This window comes from Gouania willdenowi, chromosome 6, assembly GCF_900634775.1.
Source record: "Gouania willdenowi chromosome 6, fGouWil2.1, whole genome shotgun sequence".
In the NCBI taxonomy this organism is placed as follows: domain Eukaryota; kingdom Metazoa; phylum Chordata; class Actinopteri; order Blenniiformes; family Gobiesocidae; genus Gouania; species Gouania willdenowi.
In genome coordinates, this window is record NC_041049.1 from 63461483 (window position 1) to 63481397 (window position 19915).

The following is a 19915-nucleotide window of genomic DNA, read 5'->3' on the forward strand; positions in this document are numbered from 1 at the left end:
ACAGACAAGAACACCCAGCAGTATTACACAAAATGACAGAAAGAAAGAAAGAAACAGGCAAAGGGCACACATCAAGATGTCTGCCAGTAGCCAGCAAAAAGAACATCAAAAACTTAAAAACACACATATATGGGTGGGAATCAATAAAAATCCTCAGTCAGTATGCCAAATAAAACAGAATTTACATCAATATAAACATAACATTGCAGCACAGACCATCATAGTCAGAAAAGTTTTCCACACCTTAATGAAATAATCATGAGAGTTCTGTTCGCTAAAACGAATCTGCTCCATCATAGCAATGAGAAGCATTTCATTGAGCCACCTTTTGAAACATGGGGGTGTTGTGGACTTCCAGTTAAGCAATATCTATTTCTTAGCTGCAACCATGCCTGCATTAAGAGCTTTTGGTGGGAGGGAAAGGGCCTCGTCAAGTCAGAAAACCGATTAACTCCAAAAATGTATCAGCACTAGGCAATGCCAGAACAGGTGTGATAATGAACCTTCTGCAGTGCCACACCTATCACACAAGGGAGAGACTGATTCAAAAAAAATTACTGAGTTTAGTCTTAGAATAAGATGTTTGGATGTGAAACAAGTAAATCTAAGCACGGGACCGCTAAACGCACTTCTAGTGACTAGCTCCCAGAAGAGCAGTGGTTAGGAATAAAAAAAACACTATAAAAGCAAGCTCAACTCCTCAGCCAATTTCTGCAAATTAAACTAAAACATCTCTCATATCAACAAAATCACCTTTGAAAGCCAAACATTTACATATAGATGTGGATAACCCAATATACACAGAGTAATATTACACATTTTAGAATGCCATTGCCTCACCCGGGGTAGTAAAAACTTGGCCATTGTGTTTAACAAGAAGCTTTGCCGGGAAGAGGAGGCTATGCTCCGCCTTAAGCTTCCGAAGACCAGCCAGAACCTCATTGAATTCATGTCATTGTTGCATCACCTCCAGGGTGTAGTCGGGGAAAATAAGCACCTTGTTGCCTTTTTACTCCAACTCCTTTGTCCTCCAGCTGTATGAGCTCCTTCTCTCGATGGAAATGATCCCGGGTAATATTGGCGCGGGGCCTGGCTCCCTCCGGTGGTTTTTTTTTCTTGACACCTTCTATTTACATATTTTTTTTTATAATGAATGCTAAACTCTCCAGGTGTTCAAAGGTAATAGATACTTTTTTTTTTTTTAACTTTCACTCAAGTAAGAGAGCAACTTTGATACTTTTACTTTTACCAGAGTCCTTTTTTAGTTCAAGTATCTATACTTTTGCCACCTCTGATCCTCCCTGTGAGAAGGAGATCCAGATGATATAACCTGACGGGGTCAGATCTCCCACAGAGGGTTAACGTCAGGGTTTATAGATTATAATAACCTTTCAGTTTTTCACAGATGACAGCTTGAGTGAACGTTGATCCCCTTCGTGTGTGAGTGTGTATGATAATCTACAGGGCAGCAAAGCTGAGAAAACAATGGCACAGACACACACCACATGTACTGTATCCAGCCATCAACTCACGTATGATCCAACACATACAGCAGAGAGGAGATTATATCACATGGAAACTGGGAGGAAAATACTGTACACACTGCAGCACAAAGAGTCAATAGCTGCATTTCCATTACCCTTGGAAATGCGCAAAATCTTAATAGCGCAATAAAAACTGGTAATGGAATTTCAAAAACACTCAAATATCGCTGAAAAGTTTTTACGCTTTCACGAGGAGGAATTTCAGACGTTTTGATATTGAAATGTAACGCTAAAGCGCCATGGAAACACTTTTTCCGCAAATACACATCACAGGACGTGTCGTACCTGGTCACGTGACCACTGCTCTCTGAGAAAACATGACGCGGTATGTGTAAACAGAAGAAGAGACCGAGACATTTCTAAGCATTATACGTAAAAATTATTATTGTGTTATAAGGAGGTTCTGAGAGTCCGACTTCCTGCAGAAAAGTCTCGCGGGATGAGATTTCGCTGGAGTTACGAGGCTCCAAAACAACCTTTAATGGAATTAGCGCAATTATACTTTGCCGACATAGAGAAATATTGCTTTTATTTTGCGAAAATCTGTAATGGAAACCCAGTTATTAACTTCCATTGCAATGGCATCCAAGTGCAGCAAAAAAAGCTTAAAATACAATCAGTCTTTACTTTTTTCAGTATTTAACTAAACCCAAAAAGTGACACAGTGGTACCTCTCTATCTGTGACTGTATCTGACTTTGGGTAAAGCCATCATAAAAGAATTTAAAAAAAAATTAAATAATAAGAATAATTTGAAGTCAGAGATTAAAAGTTAACAGTTAATTTTCATTGATTTGAAAGCATATTTTGAATATTTAAAAATAACACTAAAGTCACTTCTATTTATACATCCAAAAGTTTTTCAGTATATATTGTTGTTTACACTGCACATGTTGTGTGTGTGTGTGTGTGTGTGTGTGTGTGTGTGTGTGTGTGTGCGTGCGTGTGCGTGTGTGTGTGTGCGAGCGTGTCCAGCCTGAGAACCTGCTGTACTTCAGTCCTCATGACGAGTCAAAGATCATGATCAGCGACTTTGGCCTGTCAAAGATGGAGGGGACGGGCGGGGTGATGGCCACCGCCTGCGGGACGCCTGGATACGTGGGTGAGGATGAACTTTGACCCCTCACTTCTTTTTTTGTGGAGTTTTTTAAAACTTTAGGAGCTCGGGAGTTGTGACGCGTTCCCACTTTAAAAACAATGGGCCTCATACGGGAAGAAAACAAAAATGTAGTTAGTACCCATTGTTTTTTTGTTTTGTTTTTTTAAGTTTCATTTTATAACAAAACAAACACCACAGCATGTGTTTGCTTAACGTTTCCTTACAGTGTTCATTCTCTACATTAGAGACATGAATCTTTAATCACAGCAGGACCACAAAGCTTTGATTGTATCCGATCTAAAGGGCAACATTATCAACATTCATGTCAGCATTTTGAATAATGACCAAACGCACATAATCAGACGACAGAGGGCTACATCCATGTCTGTTCTGTGTCTTTCTAACGTTCCTAAATTAATATAAAAAACAGCGGACAACAAGTTAATGAAAGGAAACCGTAAATGTACTTGAGAATTTTCATGAAGGATTTGGTTTATACGACACCATAAATGTTTATATAATATATATTTATACATTTTTGACAAGATTCAACAAGCAGTGTATTTCTTTAACTGGTCATCATTATAAGTTTTGGCACATTGATGCTGCCATTCGGGGGCGAATTCACAAAAGGGTTAGGTGTATTAAAACGTGAGCAAAGGTCATTCCACACGCTAATAAGGAGCACAATATCTCAATACGGCGATATATCGCGATATTTTTACACACGATCGATTATCGATATGCTTGCGCCAAGTATCGATTTTTTTTTTCAAAACCTTTTCTGCTTTTTCACTAAATTGTGCAGGTACGTCTTCACAGAAATGTTGTCACTGTTTATTGAAGGAACCAATATATTGTTTACTGGAATATTGCACTGGTGCCACTGGTAAGAAAGACCCTATTTTTGTATTACAGACAGCACTAATGGAGATACTTATTTGTTTACATTGATATGTTGACACTTATTTACAGAAATGTTGCACTAAAATAGTGTCACTGTTCATAGGACACTTTTTCAATTTATTGTCTTTCAGAGATGTAAAATAAAAATTGTGTTTTTTCACTTAATCTTTTTTTTCTTGTTATGTCATAGATTATCGTAGATTGATTTCTGACCAATATATTGGTAATTGCAGTATCGTCATATTGTGAGATAATTGTTATCGTGAGATTTGTATCGTGTATCGTATTGTATCGTGAGGTACCCAGAGGTTCCCACCTCTAATCAGGAGTATGCTTTTTTGTTACAAGAAAATAATTCATATAAAACAATAGTCAATATTAACATCTACTGAAAGAGAAAATAAAGCGTGAGTAAAATGTGTGTGAAGGAGAGAGACAGCTGGATGCTTGCAGCCCGTGTGTGCGTTCGCTCCGGTGCAGAGCCAGAGGATTGCTGTGCGCGGAGATCCATGAATATGATTATGGATCGATGTGGCTTCGGACACAGCTCCAGTCATCTCCTGTCTTTCTCTCTATGTTTTGACCGTCAAAGTCTTGTGTCACGTTGAAATCAGGCCAGCATCAGCTGATCAGAGATGCGTATTATTTACGCATGATGGTATAATGAGCGCATATGTGACTGTGGTGGTGACACATCTCTACTCAGGAGGTCAGATGGTCAATACATCATCTTCCAGATCATCTGTGGACTGATTGACAGACTGTGTTACTGTATTAACTCAGATCAATGGCGTCAACAGATCATTAGGATGGTTTCTGTCCAAATCTGCTTATTTTTTATGGACTGATCAGGGCAAGGTTACAGAACGTGACGGAGCACCCACATTAAATTAGGAGGGAAAAAATATCATTAGGTTTTAAAGTTGTTTTAAAAAAAAAAAAAAAAAAATGGTATTTGTTTATTTAGTTTTCTACATTATTAAATGTTTGTGCAGCAGACAGAGAAGTCCATCTTCCTCCAATTTAACTTCCTCAGATCTCATTGTGTGTTTCTGTGCACTCACGTCTCCACATTGAATGAGCAAAATGCTCATTTGAATAGGGCGGTCTGCTCCACTTCTGCTCGTGCACTAATCATTGCTGCAATCTTAGTGAATCACTCGCAGCAGGTCAGGAAAGGATTTAGGGACGCACCTGGTTTACCGCCCTTTATTTCAAATTTGAGTGAATCCTGCCCTCAGTGTGCAGCGGTGACACTGCATCACAGCTTTTTATAGTCAACGATAGAAAATAAAGCTACTTTTGGACTTTTTTTTAAGGTAAGGTAAGAAAATAAAAATAAATAAATACAAAAATAAATGAACAGAAAACAAAAACAATAATTTAACAAATGGTGAACATTTTCAGGGGCATTTCCTAGGTGTATTCTGAGGTGATCCAGTTAATAGTTGTTGGCATCACTTCTTTGTAAACAGTCCACTCCTGCCAGTTATTTTCATGGGTATATCCTTTAATAAGCTTTAGTTGGTAAAGACGGGTATACACTGCGATTTTTGGCTTATTTTGAGCCGATTTTTGACTCATGCGTCTGTTTTGTGGGATCGTGCGAGTCTCAACTAAATCGTGTGTTGTGCATCGTGTGATATACATGGGGTCACGAGAAGCGATGAACACCTCACAACCAGCTCCCGATCAGCAATCGTGTGGTCGTAAGGAAATCAAACATGTTTGAAATCCAGTCGCTCCTCGTGAGGGTATCTCACAGTTGAAGCAGAACCACGGACCGGCTTACTGTAAACGCTCACAAAATTGACGGACCGTACTGCCCACGTCTGTCCAGCCGTCTTTTCTTTTTTAAAGCTCTTTTTGCTGAGATTTGCGGGTGTCTCTCCACTTTCGTGTTTTTCTTCTTCGTCTGTTTTAATGGTGACGCTTCAGAGTTCTTCTTCTAATTTGTACGTTGCATTTCCGGAAACAAGACCCCGACGTGTCATGTATGAACGTACAGTGTGAGCAGTCAGATCGTGTCAGAGTGTCGGTCCGTATAGTGAGAGAACATGAATCGTGAGCTGCGCACATTTGGGCTCTGACCACGAGGCGCACAGTTTGAGCTGGAGCTGAGTTCAACGATTGAAAAAAATCGAAAGTGTATCCCAGCCTTAAGTCAACTTTTCCATCACAGATGATCTCAAACCAGTGCTCTTTCTTTGGGGATTCCACATTGTACCAGTTTGTGTAGATAGCTTTTTTTGCTTGCTATCAATAAAGTTTTTATCAGATACCTGTCTTTTATTTGTACAGCATGTTTAATTTTTCCCAGGTACATTTACAAAACAGTTATTTGGAATAGCATAGCCCATTATGTCATTTATGGTTGTGTTCACCATCTTCCTGAAAGGTTTTAGCTTAGCACAGCTCCAAAAATTACGGTATGTGTATGGTTACTTTTGGACTTTTACACAAGTGACATTCCCTTTGGTTCCTTTTACTTTAACCAAAGTACTTTGACTGTAAGTTCATTTTAGATTTTTCACGTATTGTTCTTGTTGTTTGTTCCAGCTCCGGAGGTGTTAGCGCAGAAGCCTTACAGTAAAGCTGTGGACTGCTGGTCCATTGGGGTCATCGCCTACATCCTGTGAGTAGTGAGGATCAAACAGTAATACCTGGGTTTAGTTTGACGCAGGAGTGACCCTGGAGGAGGATCAGAGCCTTATTTACAGGTTGAGTCAGTGACACGTTACCTTATTGAAGCATCCTCCGTGTGACAAAGCAAACTTTAAAATCAGTAAATATGCAATAATTCCATGTATAAAGACAAATTCCTTCCCGTGTTTAATTGAACTGTTTTTGCACAATCCTATATGTCACCTTTACCCCCACACCCCCCTCAGTAAAATGGTATGCTCTGTGCCATTTAAAAGCAGGTGACCCCAGTCAGCAGCTTTTCATACATTCATGAATTTGTTCGTTGGGTTGTCAGTATTATTCTCACCCTTGAAGGCAGCAGCAGTGTGTCCTTTTTTTTTTTCCAAATAAAACTTTTTGTGTTTTATTGTTCATTTCCGTCAGTGAAAGATGGTTTTATCAGCTGTTGCATCAGTACGACTGTGATGGACCTCACAGTCTGACTGCACTTATCCTAAACAGTCTACAAACAGTCTACTATATTCTATTATTATGGTTAGGATGATGGGCATTTCCACTGAAGTATACGTCCAAGTTTCCCAACACACATTTGGAACCTAAAACCACAAAAACCTGAAGCACACCGAGGCTAAATATCTCTGTTAATTCTCCACCTTTGAAATATCAACATGTGCTCCTTTGATCCATAAAACTTGCGGAAAACACATTTTATTCCGACATTTATGAGATTTACGGAGACCCTCCATTGTGATACTGACCAAATTTCCGGGTATCTTCAAAACAAGAGCCTTATTTACAAAAGGGTTAAAAAAAAAAAGCTAATGGAAAAGAAGAAGAGATGCTTTTGTTTTGAAAAGGGAATGTTTGATTTTTAGCGTAAAGCCGGTCCCAGGACCATTTTACGTTCCACTCACAATTAATCATGGGGCGGTTGAGTATGACTAGTGTGCCCACCATGCATACTTAAAGAATGCCCTGATATAGTTTACATCTGGGTATTTGTGGCATATTCAATCTTTTCATATCTTCTAATGTAAACACACTACATACTCATTTTGACATCAGACTAAGTATGAGTAGTACGTTAGTATGACATTTCGAACACAGCCAGTGACTTTTTCAGCCTGAGCTGGCGTCGATGAAATGGAAAAGAGTGCAAAAGATTTATAAGTAAATTCACAGAACGTGTTTTACCTCTCCTTCAGAGATTTCTCTGTGCAGAAATCACTCCGAGGGCCGGAATGAAGACTAACCCGGCCTTAAGTGTGGCACGTGTCTCATGTTTATCTAGCTCATGTTGCTCTTCTCAACAGAAACCTGAAAGTGGAATAACTCAAGGCCGACTTTATTTAAATCTCCTTCAGTTCATGCACTTATGAGTGTCTCCTCACAGAGAGAGAGAGAGTCCTTTTAAGGAGGGACAAAGAAACTGTTTCACATTGCATTCTGATTTATTAAAAGTTATAGTTAAAGGTTGTGACTGTATTGTTTTTAACCCTCTTAGTGCCCACACTGCCTTGATAATCTCTCTGTGGCTGTATGAATAATCCAATTATTTATGGATTGGATTTTTCACACAGAGTGCCATGTTGGGTAACCTTTGTCTTATCTCGTCAGGCTCTGTGGTTACCCACCTTTCTACGACGAGAACGACTCCAAGCTCTTTGAGCAGATCCTGAAGGCGGACTACGAGTTCGACGCCCCCTATTGGGACGACATCTCAGACTCTGGTGAGGGTGACGATGTCGTTACATTGATCTACAGACAGACGAAAAGTAACAGAGTACAAACACTTGGTTACTGTACCTGAGTGGGTTTGTCACTTATGCAGGGGTTCTCTACCTTTGGGTCACGACCCCATTTGGGGTCGCAAGACACTGGGAGGAGGTCGCCAGATGCCTTCAAGAAACTAAACATTTTTCTGAACAATTTGAGCCCATTTTTTTTCCCAACAATATATTTATTATTTTTAGATTTTACAACACACAACAACGGTACAAGCTCTCAGACACATATCCCTGCTTCTGTTTCTCCATTAAAAGTGTACAGAGACTTCCATAATTCCAGGAGACGAAAATGTAAACTCAGGCAAGGTACAATCCCAAGTCCAGTGAGTCACAAGAGTCCTCATTATGATCCTCGGATAGGTCCAAACATTCCACATGTGATAAATGGCCTCCAAATAGATTCAGACAAGTCATGTTTTCCCTTCAAGAGATATGTAATCCGTTCCAGTGGTAGAATTGTCAACATCTGTTTAGCCCATTGATTTGAGCCCATTTTTGTTTATTTTTAACCTTTACTACACCAAACTTACCATATTTTAACCTATTTTCATCACTTTTTCTTTTGCTACATTACTCCCATTTCTTTTGCCTTTTTTGCACATTTTTACAGTTTCAAGACATTTTCGACACTTATAAACCCTTTCCACTGCTTTTCCCACCTAATGTCACATATGTTGACCCATTATTGTCACTTTTAACCTCTTTTCACCATATATCATGCTTATTTTACCAATTAATATACCATGCTAATTATTTGCCAGTATACATTACCCCCAACTGTACCTCACCCAATTTCTGCCACTTTTAAGCCAATATTGACACTTTGAACCCTTTTTACAAGTTTTCTCTTCACTTTTAACATCTTTAAGATGACTATATGCTATGGTGCAAATAATAAACTTCCTGTGTAACAGTGGATATTAATCAGATAAATAAATAAATGTGGTTATCACAGATTCATAGAACAATGGACCATCATTTTGCTGACCTTCTAGATGGCCCTGTCTCCACATGACTGTTCTTCAATGTTAATGTCTGTGTTCAACTACCTTCAGGTACAGTGGGGGTCCCCGGTCTCTGGAAGCTTTATTTTGGGGGCACGGGCTGAAAAGATTGAGTGCCACTGCTTTTTTTGTGAATTTTGAACAGTTTCTCTGTGAATTACCAACTGTATATGGTAACGAAGAGCAGACAGCATTGCATATGAGGCACTATACAGACTCTGACCCACTGTTGAGTGGAAGGAGGAAGTTTTATAAAGTGAAAGGTATTTAATGATTCCAGTGGTATCATAGACGTATCTGTTTTAAGGTCTACGTGTAAATCTGCAGTAAAAAGGCTGATAGTGGCATTCAAATACTGTTTTTCATTGTCCCCGGTTCATTGTCAAAATCTGTCCACCATAATGTTCATAGTGTGTCTCACAATGGTAGCGGAAATAACAGTAGTCCTGATGTGACGACACCCTGATTATGTGAACGCTGATTGGCTGAAATCTCCAAAATGGTGACTCCCACATATACAGGGATATGTGTGTTTGACACTTCAAGTTAATATTTTAAATGACTCCAAAGACATTTCTGACACAAAATAGTAACATGGTTTTATCACTCAGCTGTAGACCGATCCTCTAAAGCAGTGTTTCTCAAATGGGGGTACACCCCTGGGGGGATGCGATGGCACTACATGAAAATTAACAAATGAAAGCATTAAAATATGGGGTTTTATGTGTATTTTTAGTTAAAAATTATTATCATACTAAACATTACCAGCAACTCACAAAACAACAACAAAAACACACAAAAAAAGAGAAAAATATACTGAATAGTAAAAAGACCAAACAACAAAATACACAAAATGACACCAAAAACTGTAGACTGACAGAGAAAAATACTTACTATTACGTGCAACAAAACACAAAACAGCAACAAAGACACAATAATTGAGAGTAAAATACACAAGATCACTGCAAAATACACAGAAATAACAGAGAAACATAGAAAACGACATAAGAAACAACCAAACAACACCAAAAACACAGAATTATTTAAATAATACCAACAAAATGACACAAAAAACACAAAATGATGATATAATTTATCTTGATTAGAACAAGAACTGAAAATACAAAGGTCAGTCTTAGTCCCATAACAGGAGGGAGATGACCATAAATAATAAATCTGTTCAGGAGGCACTAAATACTGTTTCTTCCCACTGAGATTCTTTAAAATGTGTGTTATCGCTCCATCATTTTAGCGTTATGCTCTAGTTTTTTTTTCCCACAGAATTTTGAGCAAAATGTGTTAGTCGGACAAAGGGGGGACTTGGATTCAAAAGTTAGAGAAACACTGCTCTAAAGCAGGGGTCCCCAACCACTGGGCCATGGTCCATTTGGTACCAGGCTGCAAGAAAAAAATAAAGTTTTAAAAACGATCTGTATTTATTTTACTTGTGCTTTATTTAAAAAGAAATTCCACTACTGTGTTAACGCTCATCACTTTATTGCTTTATTGAACGCAGCCACTCGCCTTCTCCCTCTTCTACGCAGCCAAAGACTTCATCAGCTGTCTGATGGAGAAGGATCCTGAGAAGCGCTTCACTTGTGACCAGGCTCTGGAGCACCCATGGTGAGAACGGAACCACTGCTACATTTGCATGGCGGCATGACGCACATTTCCAGGCATTTACGCACTTGTCGGGAAGAGCTCGTCCTCCCACTGTCATCTGTCGCCATGGCGGCGTGCCACGAGCCCACCGCCGGCCCCTCGCAGACCAGGCTTCAGAATATAAGCAGGCCAATTAGCGGCTGTGGTCCTGAAGGGTGTTTGAAGAATGTGGAGGCTTTAATGAGTGATTAGGATTTCGCACTAATTACAGAGGAGACAGTACACACATCTTTTACTGCAGTAAAAGTACAGATACACTAGATCAGTCTTTCTCAAATGGGGGTACGTGTACTCATAGGGGTATAGCACTACAGGGGGTACTTGAGAGAGAGGAAAATTAACAAATAAAAACATGAAAAATATGGGGTTTTATAATGTTTATGTTTAGATAAAAATGATAATCATACTGAATATTACCAGCGACACATAAAAACGACAACAAAAACACACAAGATCACTACAAAATACACAAAAAATAACAACACTAGAAACTAGAATAACTTAAATAATACCAACAACACAAAAACTATAACAAAAATACACAAAATAAGAGAAAAATATACTGAATAATCAAAAGAAGAGTGAATGGAAACCCAGCATGAAGATATTACACATACACAAATCAACAGGTACTGCTTGTGTGTGCGTGTGTGTATTAAAAGGATTTGTCCTTGACGTGGTGTTGCAGGATTGCTGGAGGCACGGCGCTCTGCAAGAACATCCACGAGTCTGTGAGCCGACAGATGAGGAAGAACTTTGCCAAAAGCAAATGGAGGGTGAGCTGAGTGGAACACAGTGCAGTCCTATCCTTCTGTAATACAACTATACATGAAGATGTCTGTGAAAGCTCTCAGTCATCCAGGGAACGCAGACACAAGGTGTAAAGATCTGATTTCAAACCCTCTGTCTATTTAAGCACTCCTTAGATAGTGAGGGTGATCAGGACGATGGGCCTAACCTGTGTGAGAGCAGAGGGAGATTTAACAATACACAATGGGCCTATACTACGAAGCTCGATAACGGGCTTCACCTAACCAAACATTCTCTGTCAGGCAGAAGCTGTCCAACGAATCTAGATTACAACTCATTAAATTAAGCAAATTGATTTCAGCCTGGCTACGTGTGTGCTCTTGTGACAGAGGTGGAGATTACAGCGTCAGACCAATCACATTTAGAGATAAACTGTGTAGAGCAATTTACATCACAATTGAGGAATAATTCTTTACAAATATGTAGAATTAAAATCCATAATTCTGTCCAAAAACAACACTTGTAGTAAAAGCAGGAAGGAAATAATGCAGGAATTGATGAGTGTTAATGCTTGAATTAGTGAGATTAAAAAAACAGAGAATAAACAGACACTCTGATGAGTTTCACTCTCACTTTTACTTTGTCTGTGGCCCTGATGCTGCATTCATACAGCTCAGCCTACATCATAAGATGGACAATATTTATATTATCTTACAGGACTGAGGCTCTCAGCATCACCTCAGATTACATACATTAATTAATGCATTAATTCATGGGTCTGAAAGCGTTCGACGCACGCAGGCTTTATCAGGTCAGTCCATCAGATATAAATCTATGTGATCAGTAAATGAAAGGATTGCATCAATGTCTAAATATTCTCTCCTGTCAGCGTCACAACAGATCCACACAGCAACGTGTCCACAGAATGATCCTCCTTTTATTGGGCAGGTTGATTTCTAAGAGAACTGATTGGGCAGGAGGCGGGCTTTAGTACTCACTCAGATCCTAGCCAGAACACAAACCTGGTCCCGACCAGGTTAGTCGTTCAGCCTAAGTTACCATGGTGATTTAGTCCCCTACAACGTTAGCCAGCTTTGTAGGACAGCACACACTGATCAAATCCTATAAGTTAGTGCAATAAGAGGAAATCTAGCTTTGTAGTACAGGTCCTTAAACAAAGACAGGACAGGGTTTGCAATAAACAAGAAGAAAGGAATATGACTCACATATAGAGACGCAAACCAATAGAAATATAGACATATTAACCCATGCAAGAACTCAATATCACAACCAGTCTACGAGAACAAAAGCAAAGGAAAGAATCACTGAGAAACAACCCCACAAGCGTTAGTAGCTACTACTGCTGAATGCTCCACATCACCAACACAACCCACAAATCCCACGTCATCACAGTCCTAATACTCTAAAGTTCATTGTTGTTTATGTACCTTTACACTGATTTACTTGCCCTTTCATTTGTAGGAGGAGTTTAAATGTAGCGACCTGTTATCTCTGGTTGCCAGCTCTGGTCCTGGAGGGCTGTAGTCCTGAGATTGTCTTTTTTTACAACTCACTCCTAAGTGCCTAAGTAATGTGACATTATGCAGCTCCAGAGATGTCTTAAACCTGCAGAACTGCAGCCCTCCAGAACAGTTTAAATGATGGTACGTGTCCTCTCTCTCCTCGCAGCAAGCCTTCAACGCTACGGCGGTAATCCGGCACATGCGGCGCCTGCAGTTGGGAACCAGTTTCAACAGCAGCATCCACAGCACAGGGATGCTGAGCGCTCAGAGCCGCGCCCCGGCCAAGAGTCAGTCCGTGGACTGCTCAGCGCTGACCCTCAACGACTGTGAGTGACACTTACATGTTCTCATCAGCTCTGCTGTCACTACGTCTTTTACACACAGCCTGAACCACATCACTGAGCCGGGTTTAACGCTCGTCTGTGGGTCAGAGAACAACCTTTATGCCCTGATAATTTTAACGCTTTCATTTGTCTTAATTTATGCTACGACTGACAGGAAACCCATCAGTTACAGAGCTGCTGGTTTGTCCCTCAGTTTGTCACAGACCTTTATGTAAAATAACCCCCTCCCCCTTTCAAATTATCAACCCTCCAAAAACCTAAATTATCAGGAGGACTCGACACACCCAACTTCCTTCATTACAGCATAGCAAATCATCTGCAATACTTACTCAAATGGATCCAGCCGAATCAAGCTGATAACACATGGTTGGACATCGAACAAACAGTCTGTGCAGACATTCAGATCTCAGACTTACTATTCTTACTTCATCAGCAAATCAAACGGCATCCACGTTTCAGAGCCATGATGATATCAGAAACTCAGACAGCCTGGTGAAAATACCACAAAATCACAAACATCCCCTTAGGATTATCCAAATTCACCCCCATCTGGAATAACCCCGACTTCCTCATCAATAAGAAACCCATTCATTTCCCCACATGGTCAGAAAAAGGCATCACTCACCTCTCTAAGTAAACGCACTGGTCCCTTTCTCTGACCTTGTCCAGAGGTTCATCATCGGGAATGATCAGTTCAGTATCTGCAACTCCAATCGTGCATCCAATCAAAACTAAGAAATACGACCATAAACCCCCATCTCCCATCTAAATCCTCAGAGTTATGAAATATCCCCACAACAAAAAAGGAATCATCAGTAATCTAACAAAATGCCTGTAAAATCGCCTGCTTTTGTCACATGAAGCCCAACCTGGCAACACAGCTTCAACGCCACTTGTTTTTCCTTTTTTGTTGAGTTTTTGTAACTTTTCGTAGATTTTCCGTAAACTGAAAGAAGCCGTTGTGAAAACACGTGAAAAGTTCAAAAATTTGTAAGACAAAAAAATCTCAGTAAAGGGTTGGGGTCAATTATAATTGTAATCACGTAATTGATAATGAATTACAATTGTGGCACATTTATAATTGTAATTTTGAAAATCTGTTGCTGTCGTAACCATAATTAAATTGTAATTGAGTTCAGATAATTGACTTTTTAATTGTAATTGCCATGAAAATTCTATGAAAAATTGTCAATTATAATCTAATGTAAAACTGGAGAACCATGTTACAGTTCTATATGTACAGTTCTACACACATGTAGTTACCAGTAATTAGAATATTCATATCAAGCTTTCCCACATTTTACCATTTAAAAGAAATGTAAATCTAGGGGTATACTGACACAAAACAGGCTCAGACGCCCTCACCAAAAATATTAAAATCTATATTTTCATTGATTAGGAAGCCTAATAGATTAATCAATAGATAGGAAATAAATTAGATGATAGATATTCATTTTTAGTGTATTTTACAGCTGATTTAGGACCTGTTATCATAAGAGATGCTAACAGGAAGCTAACACAAGAGGAAGGTTAACTTTTATTAGGTTATTTATTTCAGGCTCGGTAATTGTGATTAATTGTAATTGAACTTTAGTAATTGAGAATCAGAATCAGAATCAGAAATGTTTTTAATGGCCATGTACAGTTTTATGGACAGTACAAGGAATTTGTCTTGGTAGTTGGTGCACAAAACAAACAACAAAAATAATTTTAAAAAAAACAAAGAACAACCCAGCAACAATAATAATAATAATAATAATGATAAATATAAAGGATAGATAGAGAATAAAGGATAAATAGGATAAATATATATATATATATATATATATATATATAATGTCATTGTAATTGACTTTCTGAGGATAAAAAGCGATTGTAATTTAATTGTAATTGAAAAAATACTGGTCACTGTAATCATAATTGAATTGTAATTGAACATGGGTAATTGGAAACATAATTGTAACTGAAAAATGTAATTGACACCAACCCTCAAATACAGTAATAAAGTGTTTGTTCTCTCTCAGGTCCTCCTGCTGTTAAAACATACACTAACGACTCTGAGGCTCCGCCCCTAGAGGAGCCCTCAGTGGTGGCCGAGCCTTCCCGACCGCGTCCCTCCACCATCACCGTCATCCACACTGGGACTAAATGACGCCAGGTACCGCGGGAGGTGAGCTGGGAGACCACAGAGCTTTGAGGAAGGGGCGTCCGCCGTCGCCCAGTTTGCCAATCCCGCCTCCTCCCGTCTGTTTCTGCCAACCATGGGGGAGGACTTTTAGGAGCGCAGGCGAAGCTCCATTTACGCGGCACGGCTCACCCCTGCTGCCCCTGAAGCTCTGAGGGTTAAGACGGCTACGACTCAAGCTGTGTGCCACAAAAAGCAGCCAGTGCCACACTGTGGGGGTCTCCTTTCATCCTCCTGTCTGAGAGCTGTTGTGAGAGTCAAGTACAGATTAACGCTAAGAATCGCCCACCTCTCGGTGTTCTGACAGGTTTACATGTTTTCTCTGGTTCTTATATTTGTGCCACTCGCTCGGTTCCTCTACAGCAGGGGTCGCCAACCTTTCTGAAACTGTGAGCTAATTCAAAGGTACTGTACAGTCTGTTGGGCTACCAGTTAGAAAAGCACTTGTTAAATACTACATTTTCATGGTTTCACTTTAATTAGAGGGTGAGATAATAAGGAAGGATATCAGTGAATTAACGGAAATGTTAAGGTTTCAACATGAAACGCTTTATTTTTCCTAATTGTTTAATTTATAATACATTTTATTTAAAAAAGAAAAAAAAAAAAAACACCCTGCGTTTTTAAAAAATATATCTCATATATAATATACCAGTGACCAAACACCAGATCTGCATTACTTTAAAAACGTTTGTCACAATGTTTTAGTGAAAATAAACATGCTTAATTCATTTAATCAGCCGTATTTAACTTTACTAACGACATCTCTCATCTGTATTTATCTTTGTGAGTTTCAAAGGCAGCTTTATTGTCTAATCCACTACATGTACAAGACATGTAGAGAATCCAAAGTTCTGTTCTCTCCGCCCCAAAGATACACAAACACAAAAACACGACAAAGTAGAATATATCAATTCTGTCAGTACAGTCTGATGCTGCATAAAGTGGTTAGTGTGAACGTTATTCCAGTTTGAATCCTGGAAAGTAAATTTCGATTTTAGATGGAGCTCATTGGTGACCAGAGCTCCTGAGGGCCACTCACATGGTCCGTGCGGGCTACCTAGGGCCCACGGGCCCCGTGTTGGTGACCCCTGCTCTACAGTGTGACACTCTTACAAATGTACAGCCTCTGTGTTTGTGTTTCCTAACGCTTTAATCACAGCTTTCACAGCGGCTGTATTTCCTCTCTACAATACAATTGAAGAGTCCATTTTGAAAGTGTAGTTAGAAGAAAGCACAGTGTGAAAATGTAAGAAGTAAAAGTATACGGTTCTACCTGAAAAACCAACATGAGCTGCAGGTCTATGACTCCCCGTCTGTAAAGGTCACTGTATCCCTTAAATTTGGGTCAAATGTACCCACTTGATGTGGTCACAGAATAGATCAGGGGTTCTCAACCTTGGGGTCGCGAGACACTGGGAGGGGGTCACCAGATGCCTTCAAGAAACTAAGAATACTTTTTGAACAATTTGAGCCCATTTTTGCTTATTTTTACCCTTTTTCTGCAGCTACACTAAACTTGTCATCTTTTAACCTATTTTAATCACTTTTTCTTGCCATATTTTTGCTACATTTTTCCCATTTCTGCCACTTCTACATCAAATTTCAATGACTTTTCTGCACATTTTTTCCACTTTCAAGACATTTTCAGCACTTCTAAACCCTTTCCACCACTTTTCCCACCTAATGTCACACATGTTGCCCATTATTGTCACCTTTCACCTCTTTTCACCATATTATTTTTGCCAATTTAAGCACATTTATAATTTTTCATGCCCATTACTTGCCAGTTTAAACCAATTATTCCTACGAATTGTTCCAATATTGACATTTTTGAACCATTGTTACCACTTTTTCAGTCCATTTTTGCCCACTCTAATTTGAAACTTTTAACCATTTTCAGTGTTTTTTCAAAAATCCTATTCCACGACCTTTTCAACCATTTTTGGTCACTTTTAACCCATTTTATTTTTGATTAATACAAGGATTAACATCTGTAAATGACTATGGTAAAAAGGAAATGGACTTGATTTATATAGCGCTGTTATGCCTACACTGAACTAGTCCCAAAGCGCTTTACTATATCAACTTATTCACACACCAAGGGGACTGAGCTGCCATGCAAAGCGCTGGTCAACCACTGGGAGAAACTTAGTGTTCAGTGTCTTGCCCAAGAACACTTTGAAGTATAGACTGGGATTGAACCCCAAACCTGTCGATTAGAACACTACCCCTCTCCCACCTGAACCACGGTCGCAAAAAATACTAAACATCATGTATAACATTGGATATTATTCAGATAAATAAATAAATGTGGTTATCACAGAATCATAGAACAATGGACCATCATTCTGCTGACTTTATGGATGGACCCCAAAAATCTCTCTCCTGTATTCCTCCTTATAGATGGCCCTGTCTCCACATGACTGTTCTTCAATGCTCATGTCTGTGTTCAACCACCTTCAGCTACAGTGGGGGTCCCCGGTCTCTGGGACCTTTGATTTGGGGGTCACAGGCTGAACAGGTTGAGAACCACTGGGATAGATAGATCACCTGACTCCTCCAAACACCTCTCAGTAAAAGTCAGTTAATGCTCATACATATGATAAAGATGGATGTGACAAATGGTCATTTAATACACATAAGGTGTTGCCATAGCAATATGTCTGATGGCTAGGGAATATAATAATGAATGGCCTTTTTTAAGTTATGACCAGGGTTGGGGTCAATTACGTTTTTCAGTTACAATTATGTTTTCAATTTCCAATGTTCAATTACAGTTCAATTACTATTACAGTAACCAGCATTTTTAATCCTCAGAGTAAAATACAATTATGTTCTCAATTCCTAAAGTTCAATTACAATTCATCACAATTACCTAGCCTGTTCAACAACCAAAAGTGACATGAGTAAAAGTACACAAAAGAAAAAATAAGAGAAAATAAAATTGTATATATATATGTATATATATATATATACATATATATATATATATATTTAACCTAAGTATCAAACTATATAATTTTCTTGCATAGACATTTTCAATTTTTTCTAGGAATCTTTGAAACAATAAAATATCAGATTTTAAATGATGGGGGCATTTAGCAAATCTGCATTTGTGTGTATAATATTTTGTTATTGTAATTAAATTATTGATAAGAAATTGATGCTTTTTATTTTTAAGGAAGATGCCAAATTGAATATTTTTGACATGACCAGAAATCAATGTTTATATGATTAATAGAAACATCTATATGGAAATCTCTATCTGATTTGCTCAGAGTAAGCAGGAGCAGAACTGTGGCACAAATATAACGCCATATTTTTTGCATCTTGAGTGTGTCAGTGTGTGTTTTCCTCCACTGTGTGTGTGTGTGTGTGTGTGTCCTTTGTATGAAGAGATCCTCCGACTGCACAGGGATAGTGTTGTGTTTAAGTTTAGTGCAGCAGATTAATTACATTTTTCAAGAGAATCGTTCACTTTGATATCAAAGCATGACATTTGGCACAAATCCTTTCTAAGGGGCCACGATTTTGGAAAAAGGTGTGGCCACTCACTCCACTGACACCTCATTTGACCAGATCTGAGCATTTTTGGATTTTTCTCAAGTTTTTGGAGGCGATTGAGTTTCGTCTCTCGCGGGCGCAGTCCTGACTGGAGGAGATGCAGAAATTTCTGTTGACACCTCTTTTTGGCCCGACCCGAGCATTTTGAGGTTATATAATACTGACCATTGAATAGCAACGGAGGCCATCTTGAAAAATGGCCGCCATATTAAATTTTTGAGTGGCCAAAGCCTTTTTCCATAATAGTGACCCTTAGATAACTTTGCCTGCAAGATGGATTCTCCTGGTGTTCACCAACACCAGCAGAATCCATCTTGTACTGTTCCCGTCTTTGCCTTTTGAATTCGAACCGAAACGGTTTGAACCAATCATGAGGCAATGTTGTGGTTCAGGGCGGGTGTGACGAAGGCAGAAGTGCCGAAGCAAAACTGAAACATGCGCAGTTATGGGGAGAGGAACTAGCTGGGCTACCGCTATTAGCATAGCTCTGAATCAAAATAGAAAGATGTCGACACAGAAGGATGGTTAACGACATAATGGCCGCAGCATTACTATCCCAAAAGAAAGTTTTCGCTAGTGGAGCTTTGTTGTTGTTGTAGCAGCGTCTCTGTGGCGCATGCCGATGACATCATCATTTGTTACCGTGTGATTGGCTAAAACATCATGGTGGACAGGCTCTTCGCCCAATCAGCTTCAAGCATTCTGTTCATGTCCCTCCCTGGTTCTGAAAGGATTCTCCAGACTCAGACCTAGATCAATGTGGAGAACTTGAGTTAGAGGGAGGGGCTACACATCAATCTGGCTCTTTCCAGATTAACCCTTAGAAGTGAATGATTTTTTTTTAGTAATCTGCTGCACTAGGTAGTCAGCTGCTAAAAAAATTTAAAAAAAAGTTAGTC

At 39.2% G+C, this 19915-nt stretch overlaps 1 protein-coding gene across 2 annotated transcripts in view; it reads left to right on the forward strand.

Moving 5' to 3' along the window:
- Nucleotides 1–16938, forward strand: part of camk1db (calcium/calmodulin-dependent protein kinase 1Db) — a 42605-nt gene extending 25667 nt beyond the window's left edge. For both annotated transcript variants that reach the window (XM_028450155.1, XM_028450156.1), the window contains exons 5-11: nt 2519–2645; nt 6108–6183; nt 7812–7924; nt 10530–10608; nt 11336–11423; nt 13087–13246; nt 15289–16938. In XM_028450155.1, coding sequence (XP_028305956.1) covers nt 2519–2645; nt 6108–6183; nt 7812–7924; nt 10530–10608; nt 11336–11423; nt 13087–13246; nt 15289–15416 — 771 coding nt within the window. In that variant the 3' untranslated portion in view covers nt 15417–16938. The remainder of the gene's footprint in view (nt 1–2518; nt 2646–6107; nt 6184–7811; nt 7925–10529; nt 10609–11335; nt 11424–13086; nt 13247–15288) is intronic.
- Nucleotides 16939–19915: the final 2977 nt, after the last annotated feature.